At 25.8% G+C, this 24,272-nt stretch overlaps 3 protein-coding genes across 3 annotated transcripts; 2 read left to right on the top strand and 1 right to left on the bottom strand.

Moving 5' to 3' along the window:
* Window positions 1–3,346: 3,346 nt before the first annotated feature.
* PMUG01_09048500 (transcription factor with AP2 domain(s), putative) lies at window positions 3,347–12,788 on the top strand (the record flags this gene model as incomplete). The annotated part of the gene is made up of 3 exons (XM_029005191.1): window positions 3,347–4,286; window positions 4,559–12,060; window positions 12,408–12,788. The coding sequence occupies 3 exons, from the start codon at window positions 3,347–3,349 to the stop codon at window positions 12,786–12,788; spliced, it is 8,823 nt and encodes a 2,940-aa protein (XP_028861805.1).
* A 1,690-nt stretch (window positions 12,789–14,478) lies between these two features.
* PmUG01_09048400 (conserved Plasmodium protein, unknown function) lies at window positions 14,479–15,967 on the top strand (the record flags this gene model as incomplete). Its single annotated transcript, XM_029005190.1, has 2 exons — window positions 14,479–15,309; window positions 15,647–15,967. The coding sequence occupies 2 exons, from the start codon at window positions 14,479–14,481 to the stop codon at window positions 15,965–15,967; spliced, it is 1,152 nt and encodes a 383-aa protein (XP_028861804.1).
* Window positions 15,968–17,579: 1,612 nt separating this feature from the next.
* On the bottom strand, window positions 17,580–23,132 carry PmUG01_09048300 (RNA-binding protein, putative; the record flags this gene model as incomplete). The annotated part of the gene is made up of 1 exon (XM_029005189.1): window positions 17,580–23,132. One exon carries the CDS (start codon window positions 23,130–23,132, stop codon window positions 17,580–17,582), a length of 5,553 nt encoding a protein of 1,850 aa, XP_028861803.1.
* Window positions 23,133–24,272: the final 1,140 nt, after the last annotated feature.

Raw genomic sequence — 24,272 nt, 5'->3', positions numbered from 1 at the left:
GAATAAGCATGCGTAAGTACATGTATGTATATGTATGTATATGTATGTATATATATTTATATTTATTTATTTATATATAAGGTCGTATTATTTTTATTGTTTTATGTACAAAAGTATGCATATTCACATTTATATGCATTGAGTGTACCCCTGTTGTTTCTTTATTTTTGATATTCAGTCTGCTTATTTACGTAAATATATATATTTGCCACGTATATATATGTATATAAATACACATATATTTTATTGATTTATTCATTTTAGCTAGTTCACTGTATCCTGAACACCTGTTTCTTATATTTTTGCGGTACCGTGGTATGAATTCCTATGTATATATATATATACATATATGCACATAGATATGTATATACGTACATATATATATATATATATGTATAACCTAGTATATCATTTTATTTATTTTCCCATATAGTTATTATTTATATATTATTTATTATTATATTTATATAAAAAAAAAAAATTTTCCTTAGATTATTATACCCAGATCCGAACAAAAATATATATTTATGTGGATGTTGTATTTTGCATATACTTATAATGCAATAAAAAAAAATATATATACATATGTATGTTTGGAAAAAATAGAATCGTGTAAAATATACGTTTTGTATTATTAGATATATATTATATATATTTATATATATATGCAAATTTATTATATAATTAAAATGCTTTTAAAATTTTATAAATATATATATATTTTTTTGTAGAAACATTGGAAAAAGAATAAAAAATTTAGTTTCTTTACAAAATTAATTTCTTTTTTTTTTTTTTTAATATTTTTCTCATAAAATTAAAAAAAAAACAAAAGCAATCAAACAAGAACAACTAAACAAAAAAAAAAAAAATTAAATTAATTTAAAAAATTAGATGCAATTCGAACTTCATACATATTTTAAGTCATTATTTTAAGTGTCCAAAAAAGTAAATTTATTTAATATAATTATTATTTTTTTTTATTTTATTTGTTTTTTTTTTTTTACATATTTAATTTTTTATTATATTTCCATTTTACCAAGTTTTTTCTTTGTGACTACTTTTTTTCCATTTTTACATTACATATACTTTAATGAAAAAAAAAAAAAAATAAAATAAATAAATATATATATATATATATTATTTTCCTACGTTCTTTTCATTTAATTTTTCGCCCCTCCTTTTTTATTGTATATATTTATATTTTACGTATAAGGTTACATAGTTGAATACACATATTATTACAACACTCCATATGTACAGAAAATATATATTACATTTTCTATACTGTATATATATGAGAATAGTTGTCATAAGTAATAATAATAAATGTAATAGATTTTTTAGGTAAATTAAAAAAAAAAAAAAATTATACTATGAATAATAATAGTATTTATTACATTATATATATATATATGTTATATATGATGGTTTTCTTAATTTATTAAATTAAAAAAAATTATATGTAAATTTTACAATAATTTTTCTTTTCTTTCCTTTTTTTTATTTATTTTTTATTTTTTTATTCAAGATAATTTTAATGTGGCATGCGTAGAATGTACAATTTTATTTTATTATTTTATATAATTATTTTTCATTACGGCCTTTTCTATACTTGTATTTTCTCTTTTTTTCTTTTTCTTTTTTTTTCCTTTTTTCATTGTTTTCTCTTTTTTTTTTTTTTTAAATTTCTCTTTATTTTTAATTACATAAAAAATAATTGTTTTTATAGAAATAGCTTTAGTAATTAAAATATATATATATATATTTATACATTTATACATTTAATTAATTTATGTTATTAATTTATTCTGCATATTTCTATTACATATATATAAATCATACATTGCATAATTGTATATATATATATATATATATATATGTATATAATAGAATACATGTATATAGGATACATATTATATAATTTATATGCATATATGCAACCATATAAATATTATATTGTAGTTTATTTTCATCTGCATTTGTACAGTTACTATTATATGCATCTATATAAATAATTTTACAACATTTTTTTTTTTTGTTTTGTTTTTTTTTTTTTTTTTTTTTAATTTATATTGAAATATATTTGTTAAATATACATATATATATATATGTATTTTTTTTATATTTACTCATATTTACGCATAATTACTCATATTCATATTTATTCTTATTTATTCATATATTAATTCATATTTATTTTTATATATTCATATTTTTACTTATTTGTGTTATATATAGATGTATATAAATAAAAAGAAAAAAATTATAAAATATAAATAATTTCAACATAACTTTTTTATAGATTTTAAATTGAACCTGTTAGGTTTTGTTTTATAATTTTTTTTTTTTTTTTTTATAGTTTCTTTAATGTATGTATTTCCATTCTTTTGTTCTTTTTATAGATCCTCTTACAGTTTTCCCATCATAATTTTCTTTTTTTTATATTTTGTATTTTATATATATTTTTTTTTTTTACAATACTTTTTTAAATAATGAGTAAATATTGCTAGTATATAAAATATATATATAAATTAATGTATATATATAAATGTATATATATGTATGCTTACATACGTACGTACGTACATAGCATACTAATAGTTACCTTTTTATCCTTTTTAAAAAATCATATATTTTGTGATTTTTTTTTATGAGCATATATATATATATATATTCTTAAATATACATACATATATGAACATTTATATATATACACTCCTATATATACATTTATAATATACATTTATATATATACATTTATAATATACATTTATATATATACACTCCATATATATACACTCCATATATATACACTCCATATATATACACTCCATATATATACACTCATATATATACACTCATATATATACACTCATATATATACACTCATATATATACACTCCATATATATACACTCCATATATATACACTCCATATATATACACTCATATATATACACGCATATATATACATTCCATATATATACACTCATATATATACACCCATATATATACATTCTATATATATACACTCCATATATATACACTTATATATATACACTCATATATATACATTCCATATATATACACTTATATATATACACTCATATATATACACTCCACATATATACATTCCATATATATACACTCATATTTATACATTATATATATATACATTCCTATATGTTATAAATATATGTACATTTACATGTATATCTACATATATACAAATTAGTAACCTGTAGCACTTAGCATATACACGTATATTTATGCATAGGTGAAATTATATATGTAGTTTATGCATTTGTTCAGTATTATGATTTTTTCTTTAAATAATAAATTAAAAGATGACAGATATAAACAAGAGATCAGTAAGAACTCGAAGAAAGAAAACTATGAATTCTTTATATTATAATAGTGATTATAGTAATGATTTAAATAATGAAGAGTCAAAAAATAAAATAAATTTTATTAAAAAAAGCGATACACTAACAACAACTACTACGTCTAGTACTACTACGAATAATAATAATAACACTAATAATAGTAGTCATAAATTAAAAGAGAATTCAAAAAAGTATTTAGAATTATATAATAATAATAATAATAATAATATTAGTAGTAGGCAGCAGGAAGGATCAAGTAATAACTCATTGATGAATAACCTAAATGGTAATTCTATAATATCGCATGATCATAATAAAAAGTTTGACTACTCAGAAGAAATTAGTAGTAGCAATACATGTAGCAATACAAATGGTAATATAAATAGTAACACAAATGGCAATATAAGTAACAGTGCAAGTGATGATGAAAGTATAATAAAAATCAGAAAAAGCAATAAATGGAATGATAATAATATAAATGTGAAAAATGAAGTAAAATTAGAGAGTACTACTACATCATCGAAAATAGATAAGAATAAAAATTACACAAGTGCAAATATATCAGGTACTAAATGTAGTTATAATCGTGTAAAACATATATCAAATAATAGTGAAAATAATTATGCAAAAATGGCAGAAAAGTTACCCCATGTTGTTGGAGTAAGATTTGATAAATCACAAAATAGATGGTTATCAGGAATTTGTATCAATGGTAGATGTATTAATAGATATTTCCCAGTTTATAAGTATGGTTTTGAAGAAGCCAGAAAATTAGCTATACAACATAGAAAGAATTTTGAAACAGCTAATATAGGTCATATAAAAAAGCAACAAGGAGAATCAAAAACGTCTCACCTAAATCTACTTAACATTAATTCCCAGATTCCAAATGGATTCAAAGGTATGCTTAAGGAGGAATATACATATGCGGGCAAAAATTGTTCTGCATTCTTGAACCTGCACTGTATAAAAGGCTCAATATTATATGCATGTGTGTATGAGTGTATACATGGTCATATATATGCGTGTATTCATCAAGTATGCATGCACGTATGCGCCACACTCCTGTGTGCTTCGCGTCCCAATATATATTCCACTTCCTGCGTTTTTCGTTTCATGTTGCCTGTTAATAATATTTTTCCCCTTAACCATTTCTTCCCCTTTTTTTTTTAGATATTCAAGGAAAAAACAAACTAATTTTTAAATACTTGTCATATGACTCTATTCAGAAGGAATGGGTAGTTACGTATGACTATGACAACAAGGTATTAGTGAATAAATTTCCCGTAGATATTTACGGTTATAATAATGCATATGAAATGGCTGTCCATTGTATTAATAAATTGACCATATGTAACCAGGATAATAACAAGATGTGTAAAAATGTGAACAAAAGTGAAAATCCTAAGAATTTAAAAGGTGAAAATAACAATGTGAGCAGTAATAGCAGCACAATTTGCAGTAGTAATATTAGTACCATCGGTGGCAGCAATATCAGTACCATTGGTAGCAGCAATATCAGTACCATTGGTAGCAGCAATATCAGTACCATTGGTAGCAGCAGTATCAGTACCGTTGGTAGCAGCAATATCAGTACCATTGGTAGCAGCAATATCAGTACCGTTGGTAGCAGTAATATCAGTACCATTGGTAGCAGTAATAATGTCAACGGGCATGCACAAAACGACTTAAACGATCACGATGGTGCCAATATGCCCTTTTCTTTACGCAGAGACAAACTTAGTAAGTTAATTAACGCAAATAACAATAATCTTATAACACATAATAATAATAATAGTAAGCTAAATTTTGAGCGTGGGGAAGCTGGTTACATAAACCATAGCATCCATAGCAGTCAAATCAGCCATAATAATCATAGCGGTAATAACATCCATGGAAACCATAGCATGCTTAATATGGATAACATGAATAACAGCCACAGTAAAGACTTTGACTGTATTGATGAAGAACAAAAACATTTTATAGATATAGATACATCGAACCAAGGAGATAATAAATCCTTTTTAAGTGATTCGAATAGTCATTACAAAAAAGAATCCTCCTTTTTAAGTAATGACTTAAAACTTTTAAACGGAATCAAACGCATAAATACAAACTCAACAAATAATAATGAGAAGGAAAATGGTAATAATACTAGCTCTTCCTTAAACCATCAAAATGTGAACAATCGTGCACATTTGAATTATAAGAAAGATTTATATAAAAATGAATCTTCTTGTGTATTAGTAAATAATTCAAATTTTAATATTTTCAATATGGATAATGAGGTAGAAAATACTACTATGACCTCTTCAGATAATAATAAAGATTTTATAAACGAGTTAGGAAAAAATAATGTACAATCTAAAACAACAACAACTCATTATAATAATAATTATAAAAAATTTAGTGAAGATAATGGGAAACTTCTTCAACTTTTGAATAGTAATTTAATAAGTGACGAGGATAAAAATGCATATCTTCTTTTAAGTAATGTAATTAAACGAAACAATATTATTAAGTCATTTGACAATAATAGTAATCATCATCCCTATGGGGAAGAAAAAGACAAGCAAGAGAGGAAACTTAGCGCTCTTGTGAACAGCAGCGACTATGATTATAGAGTTGACCTCCACAGTCGCATTCATGATAACAGTAATAGTAGTAATAATAATAGTAACCATACCAGTGGTAGCGGTAGCGGTATTAATAATAATAATGAATCGGGAGTAAGTGCAAACCGCCTATCCGATTATCAGTCACATGCAGCTTTTGCAAAGTTTAATAATAATGCTAATAAAGAAGGGAGTAGCATTAGTAATATTAATGTGGAAGAGAAGGAAAAAGATAAAAATAACAATAGTAACAGTAACAATAATAGTAAAAATAATAGTTATAGTAATAGTAGTAGCACGGATAATGTAATTACCTTAGAGCGCAATGACACATGGGATGGAAATAAAATGTACGAAAATTTGAATAAACTTAAAGAGAATAGAAATGGAGAAGGAGAAATAATTTCGAATGATAATAACAAGAATGAAAATGAAAAAAATTTCAAAATAAATGAACATTTAAATTATGAGAATATATTAAATTTCAACAAAATGATAAGAAATATATTAAATAATAATAGTGCAGATAATAATGAAAAAATAATAAAAGGTATTAATATCCTGAAGAATATGACAATGAGTGATAAGTTAAACGTGATTAATTTTAACAGGATATGTAATAGTTATTCTTTGAATAGCAAGAAGGACGGAACTAACAGCACGGGCATCGTAGGAGATATTGTTGACAACAACAAGAGTAATAATGATACTGTCAGTTACAGTAACAGTGTTAGTGAGAATAATAACAACTGTCAGGTTGTAGAAAAATGGAATAGGCAAGAGCAGCATATAAACTATGACGATTACATTATAGTGAAAAACGAAGAAGACGATGATGTTGTAGATAATGATGATCAAGAAGAAGTGAAGAAAAGTGATAGTAAAGATTGTACACAGGAAGAGGTGGAAGAGAAAGAAGAGGAGGATGATAAGGATGAGAAGGATGAGAAGGAGCAAAATAATAATAAGGAAAAAATAACTACATATGATGTATTAACTGAAGTTGAAAATAATAATTCTATTGAAAATATTGAAAAGAAGAATGACCCTATGGATGAAGATGCCAACATAATGGCACGTACCAGTAGTATTATTAATAAGTATGAAGAAGAAGGTAATAATAATAAATCGGATGCAGCCGCCAATGACGGAGTATCTGATTGCAGTGCTGAGAAACTAAACAATAACAGTATTAAAGATAGTAATAAAAAAAAAGCATCGTCAGAAAAAGTAATAAATAGTGAATTCAATGATATCGCTTTTAAATTATGCCCATGGAAAAAAGGTATACAGTGGGATCATAAGAAAAATATGTGGATATGTAAGTTATGGAATAATAATGGAAATGAAATTACCAAACATATTTATGTAAAAAATAAAGAGGGTATAGAGATAGGTTATAACTATTGTTCTAAAATGCGTATGACTAGTTTTGTATACTATTTATTCAAAGAATTAAATAAGCTTCCAAAACTCGAAGAGATTTCACACAATTTAGAACAGTTATGTTTCGTAGTAGATTATTATAAAGATAATAATATAAACAGGAAACAATTCTTTTTTGAGGAAGGAATAAGTAAAGCTTTTATAAATAGTGTTGATTATTTAAATAAACAAAAGGGTGAGAATAATGATGACAACTTGTATGATATCACCAAGTTCGTGAATGAACAACATTACCATGATATAGAATTATTGGATGATCTTTTTAAAGAATTAAACTACTTCGAATACAACAGAAATGTGATAAATGATAGTAATAGTAGTATTAGGAGTTCAGATAATAATGGTGATAATAATGACTATAGTATAGGTATTTTAAGTGGTGATAATTACAAGTATGGTAATAGCTGCTATAGTAGTAACAGTTACAATAGCGCCACCTGTGAACAAACGAAAACTGCTTACAGCTTGAAACCATGGGTTAAAGGAATAATTTGGGAAGAAAAAATGAAGAAGTGGATTGTATTTTTTAAGGATAAGAATAAAAATTTAAGAATAAGTTTCTTTAACCCTAGTGATTATAATTCTGATGTTGTTTTATGTTATAACAAATGTTGTGAGTACGTTGCTCAAATAAAAGAATCAAATAACTTTGATGAAAACACAGAGGAGTTTTCAGAATCCATTCGAAATTTTATCAAAACGATTGAATTTGATAAAATTGTTCATAAAAATAATAAAATTGCGTATGGCAGTAATGCGTCCGCAGCTGCCACTGTAACATCAAACACTAGTAACACTACCATGTACGGGAAGAAAAAAGGGAATAATTTCCTTAGCTACATTAACAGCAAGGAGGAAGAGGAAGACACAAGATGTAATGACGAAGACAGCGAAATAGAGAGTGCCATAAATATTAGCTTAGATAAGATGTTCTTTCAAAGGGATAGTAACAACAACAGCAATAGTAACAACAGCAATAGTAACAACAACAGCAACAGCAATAGCAACAGCAATAATAACAATAACAATAACAATGATCTTAACAGTAACAGTCACAGTAACAGTAGTACCTTTAACAATGCAGGTAATAATGTAAGTGTCAAGGAATCTTTAAAAAAATTGAACTATTTTGAAAAGAGGAAATTTCACCTAAGTGGTAGTAGCAGCTTCTCGGATTTGCAACCCTCTTCCCATCATCATCATTATCATCATAATGCTTCTACTGGAAAAAACAGTAGTAGTAGTAGTAGTAGTAACAAAGGTGGAATCCATTTTGAATTATCCAGTGGTAATACATCTTCATTAATTTTGGGGGAGAATAATGCAAATTACAATGCAAATAATAATAACTCGCTAGAGAATCATAAATTCCCTGTATTGGAATCAGAAGAAAAACTTCTGGAAGAAAATAAAGTACTCCGTAATCATCACAGTGAGTTATATAACAACTTGAATCATAATATGAAATACGAAGAAGATGGTAAAAGAGACAGAAAAAAAAAAGGAGAAATTGAAAATAAAAACACAGACAATAATAGTAGTAGAAGTAGCAGTAGTAGCAGCAGTAGTAGTAACAGTAATGGTAATAATAATAGTACTGCCTGTACAAGTCAGAAAGAAGGCAAAAAATATAGTGGTCTTGGAGAAAACAACAATGATAGCAGCAACAACAGCAGCAGTAACAATTACTACTATAATAGTGGACACCTGCTCAATGGTGGACATATACATGATGAGGAGAACATGTACAAAATGGATTTATCAGAGTCGGAAAAACAAAAAAAAGAGAGCATCATGGTGAATAATGAGTATGATTATTCGAATAGTAATTTCTTAGCAGAAGATGGAAGTAGCAACGCTTCACCTGCAAGAGGAATAAAAAGTGAATTAATAAATTTTGATTCAAACTTATTAGCTGGTTCTAACAGTGTAGAAGCAAATAGTGATATAATGGTGAACGGAAGTATTAATCAACACATCATTAATGGAAACAACAGTATGTATGATAGTACAAATATTAATATTGGAGGAGGGGGAGGAGGAGTATCCACGCTGAAGGAGTGTGACATAGCAGGAATGATGCTATCATCATATGGAAAAGGTATGAATAATAATAATAGTAATACTAATGGTAATAATAATAGTAGTAGCAATAATTGTAGTAGCAATAATTGTAGTAGCAATAATAGTAGTAGCTATAATAATAGTAGCAATAATAATAGTAGCAATAATAATAGTAGCAATAATAATAGTAGCAATAATAATAGTAGCAATAATAATAGTGGGAATAATAATAGTGGCAGTAGTGGAAGATTGTTAAAAAATTACGATAAATATGTTAATATGGAAAATAGATCCATTAAAAAGAGTACGGAAAAGCTAGATAGCTTAATTGACAACAGTGTAAATGTAAGGCTACCGAAAAGTGAAATATTAAATCAAGCTGCTAGCTTACCAAAATTACAAGGTATGTTCTTTGATAAAAGAAGAAATTACTGGACTGTTAGTGTATGTGGTTTTAGAAAATCATTTGGAGTTAGAACAAGAGGAGTTTATCAAGCTTATAAATTAGCTGCTGAGTTTAGAAATCGTATTTTAGAAACAAACAAAGGAAAAAGTTATCCTCACAAAAGCTCAAGTATGACATGTAATTACAAGTATAATGTAAAGAACGGAATAATAAAAGATGAAAAGGCAAACTTTATTACCGATTCGGTTAATTTGGGTGAATTAAGCGAGAAGAAAACTACATCCTTATGTAATATGAGTAATCATAAAGACTTGTACACGTTAAATGAGAGAAGAGGTAACTTCAATTTGAAAAGTGACAATAGAACTAATACACAAGCGAATGTGTACGATTATGTTTCAGAAAAAAAGGCAAGTGGTATTATGAACTGTAACAGCAATAGCAGCAGCAATAGTGTATGTTATGAGGAAAACTACAGTAATACGGAAAACGATAAGGCAGTGTATAACCTAAAATCCAGTAAGGGTAATAGTAGTAATGATAATAACAAGAAGGGTAGTAGATCGAGTTACGCCCCATCGAAATATGATAACAGTGCTGCTTCTACGGATGCTACTATTACGAATAGTAGTAGTAATATCAATAATAATAATAATAATAATAATGGAACTAACAGCAGTAGTAGTTGTGGTAATGCTATCGACTCGAGCTTAATTCACTTTTTAAACGATCCTGATATGATGAAAGAAAACAAAAATAACAACAGCAGCTTATTTAATAAGGCCAATAATAACAATATGCTTAATATTTCATCAAGTAATAGTGCAATAAGTAATACAGGAATAACTACGAATTATAATAATTATTCGCCCACTCATATATATGAAGTAGACAATATACATAATAATAACATCCAAGATTATTATATTAAAAGTGAACATATAAAAAATGATATGACCAAATCAGACGAATACAAAAATAGCACCACCAAGGGTGCTTGTAGTAGTTGTAGTAGTAGTAATAATAAAAATTTGAATCATAACATCCTAATGAGGAATTTCATTAATGGTGATAATAACGACGATAATAATAATAATAATAATAGTAATGTGAGAATAAATGCAAGCACAAATGGGGTTGACAATGACGGTGCGGGCACTTACAATAATGTGAGTATTATCAATGGTAATAACAATGTAGAAAGTGGAGAAAATAATGTTGGAGGTAGTAGCAGTAGTAGTAGTGTTAGTACTAGTAACAATGTTGGAGGTGGTAGTAGTAGTAGTTGTAATAAAAACAAGCTGCATATGACAGCTAGCTATGCCGAACAATGTCATGAATTGTACGGGAAAAATTTGAATGGTGTAGTAGTAGGATATGAACATTTGCTTCATAACTGTAAAACCTTAACAGATGCTAATATAATAAATAAACTGAACACTCAAATTATAGATGAAAAGTTGTGCTTTGGATATACAAACAACATGGCAGCAGTATATCCTTCAGAGGAGCAGTATGAAAATAATAAAGAGGATATATACAAATCGTATAATTTTGACTCAGATAATAATAAGCCTTTCAGTTTTAATAATACATTTATAGATGAAACTGTAGAAGAAAGAGATATAAGAATAAATAAAGAAGTAAATAAGTGTAAATTTGTGGATGGACTAATTTATGACGAAGCTAATAAGTGCTTCCGTATAAAAATTAATGGTTATAGAAAGGCATATTCAGTTATTAGAAGAGGAGTGAAAGAGGCTTATAAGTTAAGTATTGAGGCTATACAACAAATTAAAAGGCAAAACAAGTTAAGCGATTATAATTGTGCTACAAGTACTAATATGAATAATAATGGTAACAGTAATAGCAATTGTAATAACAGTTGCAATAATATTAGTATTAATTCAGAACAGACACAAATAAATTCAAATAATTTAACCCATTTTTATAATTCTAGCTCTGATAATTCTAGACACGGTTCTCTCTACAATTTCCATCATAATAGCAGCAGTAGTGTTTGTAAGAACAAACAAGAATTACAAAATAATGATACCCCAGATGATATGTATGACCATCCACAGGACGTGAACAACATCCTCAGTGATCACACCAGACAAGATGCATCCGGAGAAGCAAAAAAGGTAAAGAGGAGGAAGGAAAGAGGTGCACATAAAGTGCATAACACAGTATATACTGCTCGAATATTTGTTTATACCGTGCATGTTGCTTAGTTTGCATATATTGCATACAATATTATGATGGCTCTGTTTTTGCGCCAATTTTTCCATTTTTTTAAAAATATTTACTCCTAATAGCGTTTATATTTCATTTTTTATGTTCCATTGTGTTGTGGTTTGTACATGCCGCATATAATATGTCAAGAAAAAAAAATATTTATATTTATGTTTACATAACTGCATTCCCATTACTGCTATCTCTTTTGAATTCTTTCATTTCTTAATATTTTTTTATGTATTTTACTTTTTAGAATTCTGAAGATGATATTTTCCCAATACTCAACGTAGATGATAAATACTACGAGTTATTGAAAACTGCCATAATAATATGCCTAAATGATATTCTTATGAATTGTATACCTAAAGTATTTAACATATATAAAAATTTGAACATAACAAATAATGTGAAGCTAGAAGATATATTAAATGGTGAAAGGAAAAGGAAAGAACAGTCCTTAAAATATCATATAAAATATACGCAAAACTCTATTGGAGTATCATCCCTTATTCCTTATCTCAAATTATTTAGCACGGAAATATTAAACAACATTTTGCCATCAGCTCAGTCCTTAGAAATACAGCGGTTGATCATCCATTCACTTGATTTGCAGACATACAACACGTCCTATTAACAGAGATTTAATAGAAAATTAAGGAAAAATTAACAGAGAATTAACCAAAATTAACAAAAATTTAATAAAAAAAAAAATATTAACTATATAATGTTAAAATAATTAAAAAACAGAATTAATGTAGTAATTAAAAAAAAAAATAAAAATAGACTAACTAAAATTAAGCTATATATATAAAATCATTGTTATATTACCAATATGTATTACATGCAAATATATATGTATTCGTGTATATGTATGTATGTATAATATATACAGCATTATACATAACCAAATATTGTAAGAGTTTAAAATATGTGAAAAGAAAAAAATTTTCTTTTTCTTTTCTTTTTTTTTACAATCTAGATTTCTAGATTTGTATATATAAAATTAACCATAATCTTAATAATATACCATATAATTTATTAATCTTTTTACAAAACTTTTTTTATCATTTTCCACTTTTTTTTTTTTTTTATTATAATTAATCTATCCTTTTATTTTATTATTTTTAGTTATGTATTATAGTCCACATAGTTTTTATATATATACTTTTATAGATTTAAAATTTTTTTTTGTTATTGTATATTTCCTTATTATATTATTTACATATATATATATACATATATAATATGTAAAGGAATAAAAGAAAAAAAAATACTTTGAAATTTTTTTTCATTTTTTTTTTTTTTTTTAATTTTAATTCTCTCATAATTCTGCCTTTTCATTTCAATAATTTGAATGAGATAATAATTTACGCAAAAAACAAACCGTTTTAAAATTTACAATTAAATGTTTACTCTTAAATGAGTTACTAAACTTTACGAAATTCCTGTCAAAGACTGACAATGAGGTAAGAGAGGTGCTCGCTATGTGCATTTGAGGTCGAAGAAGGTAAAAACACAATTCTTCTAACATTAAAGAAAAGAGCTGCTAAGAATAGCATATAAAGCAATAGATTCGTGCATGGTATGCACATATAATTATACATACATAATATATATATTTTTTTTTTTCAACTTCTGCAAGGAGGTTCTTTCATTTTCCTGCTGAGGCGATACTACATTTTATAGAATATATTTCTTAAATGCAGGATTAAGCTTTTTACTGTATTTTATATTTTTTTTTTTTACATCAGTTTTGTATTTATTTTGTATACATTTTGCATGTGTTTTGCATTTATTTTGTATACATTTTGCATGTGTTTTGCATTTATTTTGTATACATTTTGTATTTACTTTATTTTTATTTTTTCCGGAATAACCAAAACGTTCTGCAAAAAAAATTGTACCATTTTAAAGCTCTAAAAAAGGGGAACAAATTTATATTTTAAAATATGGAAATATTGAAGTTTACATTATGATCATCCTTTTTGAATGAGTCAGGTATATATATATATATATATATATATATGTCGGGTAACATATATTTTTTTGCGGAATTACAAATGAAATTGAGTGAAGTATACGCTTGAAAAACCGTTCTTTTTTTTTTTTTTTTTTTTTTTTTGCTTTGTTAATGAATATAAAAAAAATGCTTAACACAATGGTAAGGGCATTATTACGGATGTGATGTTAATAAGTATAGGATTGTTTATATGCCATGCAAATATTTTGTAATGGTATATAAATAATATATAGATGTATGCATTTTCAAAGTGAAAACCCACTTGAGTCAATTATAATCCAGAAGAAACAACACAACGGAAGCAATGAGAAGTCACCCAGTGATAAATATTTTACTTAACAAATACAAAAATTTGTATAATAAGCTGTCGAAGAATAGTCATATAATTTTATTGCCAGAAGTTAAAACGTTGATGAACGTACAAATCGATTTGGACTTTATAAAAAAGCATATATTTTGTAAGAGTCATTTAAAAGATATATATATAAACTTGTTTGATCAATGCATTGAAAGTGATACAAAATTTGTTTATACTAGTTATGGTTTTGAAGAGAATAGAATATGTGAGATTATAAAAATAGAAACAAATTCGAATTATAATTTTTTGAAAATAATTTTTATTAATATACCTGTGGAAGGGGAATGGGGAGTGCAATGGGAAGAAAATGTATCCCTGCATTATCATCTTAGTAACAATCCTAATGAGAATAGTAGTAAAGATTTAATAAAATATAAAAATGATTTAACTTTATTTTTTAATAAAAATGGAAATTGTAGACAGTTCTTATATTCAAAATTATCACATTTTATCTATACATACATTATTGTCAAAGGATATGAAAACTGCATAGGGAAAAAAATTATAACAATCGTAGATGATACTTTAAAATTACAAAATAATGCTAATGAAAAACTTTTTGGAAAAGATATAAAAACTTCATTAATTAAATATACCTATTCTTATTTATATAGCATCATATGGAAACAATTAATTAAATATTATGAAAAAATAGAATCTAAAATTCAAGAAAAAATGAATTATCTTAGAAAAGACTTAAATTGTTTTTTAAAAAAATTAGGTCTAGAAAATGTTAGCTTATTCCACGTGGAAACACTCTCCTTTCATATTAAACAGGTTTGAAAACGAAACAAGTACAATTGTACATAATTTTGTACATATATATACATTTATGTTTTTTGAAAATTGTGCAAATTGTAAAATATTCCTTAGTCAAGAAATTAGAACTATCATTGTGTATTTTTTTAAAATTTCATATAATTTAAGCATATGAGCCATCGTAAATGTGTTACATGTATACGTAGTTGTGTGAACATGTGTTATATCATGCGAGTGAGTTATTACGCGTGAGTTATTACACGTGAGTTATTACACGTGAGTATGTATTTATACCGATACTGGAAAAGTGTCTACATGGTTGGACTTCTTTATGTTCATAATTGTAAATTTGCAGATTGAAAAATGTAACAACCCAATTGACAAGATCATCATTTTAGATAACATAAGTAAAATAATATGTGAAATAATTTCCTGCACAAATCAGAATTTAAAAAAACAAAATTTAGCTATTTATGACATTAATAGTGACAGTTTAATTGCTATCCTTGTCGCTGCCATATCGTATGGTCAAGTACAAAACATAATAAGTCATTCTATTCATTTACACATGTATATAGATAATTTAAAAGCGTCTGAAAAAATTGACAAGTTGTCTTTTATCTTCACAATATTTCATACTTCCATCATTTATCTTTGTGATATAAAGGATGTGTAAAATTTTGCTTTTTCCAGTTTGAAACTGTACATATGTTAATGTGCATAAATAATTCTACTTTGGCAAATATATATGCTTATATTCTCTGTTTTATTTATTTCTTTAATTTTACATAGATCTCTTTTTTTCTGATCCTTTTCTTCTTTTTTTTTTTTTTTTTTGTAAATATTTTTTACTAAGTGATTATTTTTTTCTATTCTCTCATGTAAGCAAAAAATGAAAGATATATTTGTGTATTTTCCAAAACAAGAGTAAAGTTTGGGGATATCAAAATAGTTGTATGGTGATATACGAGCAAAAATGTAAAAATATGTGCATATATACATATATATATATATATATATATATATATATATAATGTTAGACAGATATATGCTTATGTTCGTGCGAAGGCTAAAAAAATATTCTTGATAATACCGCTAATAGCATGTGTGGACATATCTATTGGCTTAAGGAAAAGAAAATTTAACAGTAAAAATAATGAGCTTTATAAACATGCACAAATTTAAGCAAGTTCTCAATAAAAAAAAAAAAAAATTAAAAAAAATAAAATGTTTGTATTATAAAACAAAACTAAATGATATGAAACAAGATAACAATAATAAATTTAGAAGTTCATCGTGTACGCGTATGCATATTATATTATGCATGAGCTTATATTCCATAAAGGCAAAGGAGTTACTTATGTTTTATTAAAAAGTAAAGGAATAGTGGTTGTGCATATAGTTATAATTCATGTAATCATTAATATAAAATTTTCAGTTACATAATTTCTTGTTATCAAAAAGACAAATTTTCTCTTTTTGTTTTTGAAATTACATCTGTTTGTATTATAAGGTTTATACTTTTAATATAGTTAAGCATGTATTGGAGAATACGCGTATTTTATGCACTTATATATAAATAAATATACATAAATATGAACATTTATATATATATATAGGCGTAATGCATGCGAATATGGGTATAAGTAAAATAAAAAATAAAGCGCGATTTGTATGCATATACATAAATACATAAATATATACATACATAATACATTTGCAGTTAGGTGTATTAATAAAATAATAGCCTTTTTTTTTTTTTTTTTTATTTCTTACATACGTAGAACTGAATAATAAAATAATAATGAATAGTAGAGCATATATTGAATACCACACGTATTTTTGTAAATTATTTCATCATTTTGTTTTTTTTTTAATACCCCTAGTTTTACGTAAGTTGTGCACTATAGGAATATATGCATGTTAGCATATATATACATGCACATGTATATAATATATGCATATCCATATTCACATATAAGGGCTCTTATAAAGAACTCTTTTAAATGTATAAACAAAAATTGTTATGAATGAAATATCTCTCATCATTGAAAAACAGCAAGGAAAGATGAAGTATTTATCAATGCTAAGAATGATGAACGACTTTATCAAGGGTATTATATGCATGCCCACGTATACACTTATATACATATATACTTGTGTACGTGAATTTACCTGCATGCGTATATAAATACGTATGAATATATACGATATGTTTTTTGAAAAAGAGATTTATGGGGTCAAATCAGAGAAACATCAAGCCATGTTAATCTCCTTATTTTCCTATTTTACTGTTTTGCATTTTTATTGTCATTCGTATTTTTGATTGAAGTCTTCACATTGAATTTGTTGAATATTTCTAAGTCGTTATTTATTTCACATAATACATTATTTAGATAACTAAGCATATGAGAAGTGAAAATTGATGATTTGTTTTTGGTATATAGGCTTATTAACTTTTTTAGCATTTCATCGCTTATTTTGTTATTAATATTTAGCTTTTTATCATTATTATCATTATTATTATTATTATTATTTTTATCATTATTATTATTATTATTTTTATCATTATTATTATTATTTTTTTTATCATTATTATTATTATTTTTTTTATCATTATTATTATTATTTTTTTTATCATTATTATTATTATTTTTTTTATCATTATTATTATTAACATTATTATCCTTATCATTACTATAATTACAATTATTATTATTATTATAACTATCATCATTACAACTATCATCATTACAACTACCATCATTACAACTATCATTACAATTATCATCATTACAACTATCATCATTATAAATATTATCATTATAATTATTATCATTATAATTATTATCAATACTATAATTACGATTGTTATTACTGTTGCTATTGCTGCTATTATTTTTGCTTTTACTGTTATTATTATTATTGCCATTATTATTGCTATTATTCGATTCGCCCATATCTGAGCGGTTCGTGGGTATATGTGAATCTGCGATTTGCACGTAGCACATGGCACTATTATTGATATATCTTGATTGGTACTCTTTATCATCATAATCGCCTAACACATTTTTTTCGCCTTTTTTGCCTTCTATTTCATTTTCACTAGAGTATGTATTATTAGACGATATATTTTCATTCTTTGCTAATATATCTTCATTTGATTTTATTAAATGAGACAAGTTGAAACCTAAGTAATGTACATTAATGTTGTTATATCCTTCTTCTAAGTTGTTACTATTTTTGTTACTATCATATATATCAGTAGTAATATTATCCTCATTTACGATATCGTGTATCTCTTTAGGGATGTGCAGTACATTTCTTAAATCATTGTATTCCCTTTTATTGTTTTCATAAATTTTTTTCTCTGGACGAAAATCATCAAGGTAATAAAATTCTTGCTGTTCATATCTTTTATCATCTTCATCAATAAATTTGTTATTCTTGTCTAGATAGCAGAATAATGTATCTGCATCATTTTTTTTTCCCCCTTTATCTGAGAAGCTGTTGAAAAAACTTGAAAAATATAAGTTAAATTCATCCACCTCTTCCTTTGCACAGCAGCTTGAGTTACTGTAATTACCACTGCTATGATTATTCGTACCATAAGTATTAGAACCATAAGCATAAGCATTAGAACCATAAGCATTAGAACCATAAGCATTAGAACCATACGCATTAGAACCATAAGCATTAGAACCATAAGCATTAGAACTATACGTATTAGATCCATAAGCATTAGAACTATACGTATTAGATCCATAAGTATTCGAACCACAAGTATTAGAACCATACGTATTAGCACTGTAAGTATTAGATCCATAATTATTAGCACCATAATTTTTCGTACCGTATTTACTCATGCTATGATTATTCGTGTCATAACTATTCACACTGTTGCTATTCGCAATGATACTATTCACGCTCATACTGTTTACGCTCATACAATTGATATTCAAATTACTGGTAGAACTAGTACCACTATTACAATTTTGATCTAAATTCTTATCGTTATGTATATTCACCGGCTTATGATTCATCTCAGGGAGCGCACAGAGGCTTCTATCCTCATTTTGCTCAGAAGCAGTAAAATGTTTTAACAGATTGTTACTTTCTAAATTATCATTATTAGGATGTCCCAATGCACTTAATGTTGTGCTTTCAAATGAATTTGATTCTAAGTTTATTGAAGATTTACTATCAATTAAAAAATTTGGTAAAAAATGATTATAATTTTTTCTGTGTATTATTAAATTAGTATTATTCATTTGATCCGGTATATTTTCCTCCACTTGTTTGTTATAAGAGTTGTACGTAAACATTTTGTTATACTCTTCTACCTTGTTGAAATATTCTGTATTTAACATATCATTCGTCGTTTGGCTAGTTGATTTTTGAAAATCATAAAAATCGTCTGCATAATAAGCGAACTGATTTTTTCCACTAAAACGATCATAGTAATCAATATTAGAACAACCTAAAGGATCAACACTAGAAATATGGCAGTTAGTAGTAATTTCCTTTTTGTCATAAGAAATATTATTATTATTACTATTATTGTTACTACTATTACTATTATTGTTACTACTATTACTATTATTGTTACTACTATTACTATTATTGTTACTACTATTACTATTATTGTTACTACTATTACCATTATTGTTATTATTATTATTATTATTATTATTGGTACTATTATTATTATTGGTACTATTATTATTATTGGTACTATTATTATTATTGGTACTATTATTATTATTGGTACTATTATTATTATTGGTACTATTATTATTATTGGTACTATTATTATTATTGGTACTATTATTATTATTGGTACTATTATTATTATTGTTACTAATATTATTATTGGTACTATTATTATTATTATTGTTATCATTTTCTGAAAAAAAATAAGAAGAATCATTTGTATTAATAAGAGAAACGTTATTATTACCCGAACTGTTCATATTTAATGTACTTTGATTTAATATATCTTCTGTACTTATTGCCAAACAACCACTTGGGGCAATTTTTTTCCCTTTCCATTTAGCTGCATTTAATAATTTTGTTCTTAAATTTTTTTCTTCTTTATTCTCAGGAAAACGAACTTCTAATGGCTTATGTGCACCAGACAATATTATTTTATTATTTAAACTCTTAATAGCATTTATAGCTTCTTGCATGTTATAAAAAGTAACAAAACCTGAACCCCTTGATTTACTTCTCCTGTCTTTTAATATTATTAAAGAATCACATTCACCAAAATTACTAAATAAAGTGTGCATATCTTTTTCTGTAGTTATTGGAGCCAAATTACCAAAAAATAATTTTACTACAAAATTTTCCTTTTCATTTATGTCATTCAACTTATTTGTGTTACTCTCTTTTGACTCTTCTATGTCGTAACTCCCTCCTATGTCTATATGCTCAAACTTTGGTAACTCTCTCGTGAAGCCACCACTATCATTCGCATTGATCACTTTGCTCATGATGCCATGGTCTCCGTTCATATTTCTAATGCTGCTGCTATTTCTGTTGCAATTGCTATTACTGTATAAGTGGTCGCTTGCATCCCCATTATTGCTACTACTGTTATTAGCTTCATAGTTCTCACATATTGCTGTATCACATTTTTTTTGATAGTATGTATTTTTACCTGACAAAAGGCTATTCATTTGTTTGCCTAGAGATTCCTTCTCTTCTTCTATTTGAATACTACTATTAATATGAATATTCCTATATTTTTTTTCTTGTTTATTTTGATTTTCATACATAATTTTATATGGTATAAAATGTGTATTGTTTAATAACTTTGCATTATTATGTTCTGGAATTACTTCCTTTAAATTTGCATCCATCACAGTATTATTATTTTCAATATCTTCATTATAATTTAAGTCAATTTTTACATCATTATTTATGTTAGTGTTGAAATAGTCTTTACGCATACAGCTGTGCTCACTTGTAAAATCGTCCAAAGAAAAATCGTTCAAACTATTTCCACGGAACTCTTCATCATTCATACTTCTTTTATTTATGTTGTTTATTTCCATGAAATTTTCATATTTATTTTTATTTGATATGAATTCCTTGTTATCTATATTTTTACGGAAGCGATACCCTAGCATGCTATTCTTTATCATGCCACCATTGTTACTACGACTGCTGATACTGTTTCCATTGCCATTGACGTTTCCGTTACTTCGGTTGACCCTGCTCTCACTGCTGTTATTATATTCTTTCTTATCATCACATTTCTCCAAATTTTCGATTGTAAAATAATCGTCGTACATCATATTATTTGCGTATATTCTTTCATCTGTGTCAGTTCTCAGGAAAAACTCGGATTTGTTTTTTATATAATCTACGTTTGTACAAAAATATTTTTTATTATTATTCAAATAAAAATTATCTTTCAAGTTATTATACTTTTTGTACTTATTAGGGTTATTTTCGATTCTGTGTATTTTACAATTTTCCTTTTTTTCGTTCACTTTTTTCTGGAAAAAAATTTGTGCCTTATTCTTGTTCTCATATTTGTACATCTTATTAACGTCCAACATATTTCCATTAATGCTGTTACTCATACCAGCGTGCATGGCGTTTCTGAGTGCATTATAACGAAGACTTCTATTTTTTAAAGGATCACTGTATATTATATCTCTTTCTAAGCTCTCATTATTTTCAACTCTATGTTTGTTAAAAAAATAGATTAAGTTCTCTTTTTCCTTTTTTTTCTTTTTATCTTCTACTTTAGCTGATGGTAGTAAGTTATTTGGTCTCTTTTTTGTATTGTTAAATTCACCTGAGTTCAAAACATTCGCATGCGGTTCTTCAGTAATACTATAATTGCTGTTATAATACTTACTAAAATTATTCATATCATTATTGCTAATGTTATTGCTAATGTTATTACCATCATTATTGCTAATATTATTGCTAATGTTATTGCTATTGTTATTGTCGTGGATATTATTAATATTATTACTACTGTTTTGCATTTCGTACGAATGAAATTCCTTACTTTTCGTTGAGAAGTTAAACTTCTCTTCGTTTTCGAAAATGAAATGAATTAAATTTCGATTTATTCTTTTATCATCCGCTTGTTCATACAACGCATTTTTATTTTCTTCTGAAGAAAAGAATTCATGTTTTAATAAATTCTCTTTTTGATTTAATAAAATAGCCTCGTTTATTCTGCTCGCATCCTCATTATTTATTTCACTCTTCTTCCTGTAACTGTTTGACTCACGTTTATTATCACATACCTCATTCTGTACAACTGAAGATTTTTGCAAAGATGATATGACCGTGTTGCTACTTTTTGTATTATTAATGTTGTAATTACTTCCATTATTAAAATTATTTGCACTATTATAATTATATCCATTGTTACAACTATTTGCATTATTATAATTATTAGCATTATTATAAATACTAGAATTATTATAAGTATTACTATTACTACTACTACTGTTGCTGTAATTTACGTAATTGTTACGGTTCTTATTCCATTTCGTTTCATCCTCGTCCTTATTACTGCTACTGTATGAATAGTCCTTCTTATTTTGATTTTTTATATTTTTTGATAAAGTCTTATTATTATTACTACTACCTTGTACATTTCTTTCATCCGAATTTCTACCTATTTTTGCAGAGTTTGCATTCAGTGTTTTAGTTATTTCCCTATGTATATATTTTCTAGACTCTTCAAAATTCTCATTGTCATTATTATTACTATTATCAATGAATTTTAAAAAATTAGGATAACTTAAAAAATCATCAAGCATATTGCCGTTCGAACTGTTTTTTAATTCGTAATATGTGCTGTTCATTTTGACAAATAGGCAGAACAAAAAGTGAAGAAGCCGAAAGTGATAAAGAAAAAAATGGAGAAGAGAAAATAGTAGGGAGATATGTGGAAAAAATGGGTAGGTAAGAGACAAAAATGGGTAGGTAAGAGACAAAAATGGGGAGGCAAGAGACAAAAATGGGGAGGCAAGAGAGAAATATGGAGAGGTAAAGGGAAAAAATAAAGACGTGAAAGCAAAAAATAAAGACGTAAAAGCAAAAAATAAAGACGTAAAAGCAAAAAATAAAGAAGTAAAAGCAAAAAATAAAGAAGTAAAAGCAAAAAATAAAGAAGTAAAAGCAAAAAATAAAGAAGTAAAAGCAAAAAATAAAGAAGTAAAAGCAAAAAATAAAGAAGTAAAAGCAAAAAATAAAGAAGTAAAAGCAAAAAATAAAGAAGTAAAAGCAAAAAAATGTATATGGTAAAAATAAAAAAGTAATAAGAGTTTTTCTTTTCTATTACTAAGTTAAAAGTCTGTGAACATAAGCATTATGAATCAACTTAAGCACATTAATGCTTTTTATTTTTTAAAATATATTTTGTATTAAGTAAACAAATAATAAGATTAATCTGTTAATAACACATCTTTAATTCTTGTTATGTCTGAGTGTGCAAAATGTGTTACTTTTTTTTTCTATTTTTTTTAATTCTGGACTAACGACACATTTTTATATTGAACTATAGAGATGTATTTTCCCCAAAAAAATTTTCCATAAACTTGTTAACATCAATGTAAAAGTATATTAACATAAATAATAATACAGCATAATGTAAAAACCCATGCGTGTATACGTATATATATATATATATATATGTATGCTTCTGAATGTGTAAAGAAGCATGTTCTCCATATACTCATGTGTACACATACTAAATGCATACATTATTCTGTTCAGTTATATATACAGAACCATTAAAAAATTTTACAATACCACTTTTCTATATGTAAAACTAAGCCTGCATGCAAAAAATGCGGCAATTAAGTGTGATATTTATAAATTTATACTTATGTACATACATATATGCATAAATACATATATATATGCATAAATACATACATATATGCATAAATACATACATATATGCATAAATACATACGTATATGCATAATTACATATGTATA

This window comes from Plasmodium malariae (genome assembly GCF_900090045.1).
Source record: "Plasmodium malariae genome assembly, chromosome: 9".
In the NCBI taxonomy this organism is placed as follows: domain Eukaryota; phylum Apicomplexa; class Aconoidasida; order Haemosporida; family Plasmodiidae; genus Plasmodium; species Plasmodium malariae.
Note: the sequence above shows the minus strand (reverse complement) of the source record. Positions and strands in the feature narration are given on the sequence as shown.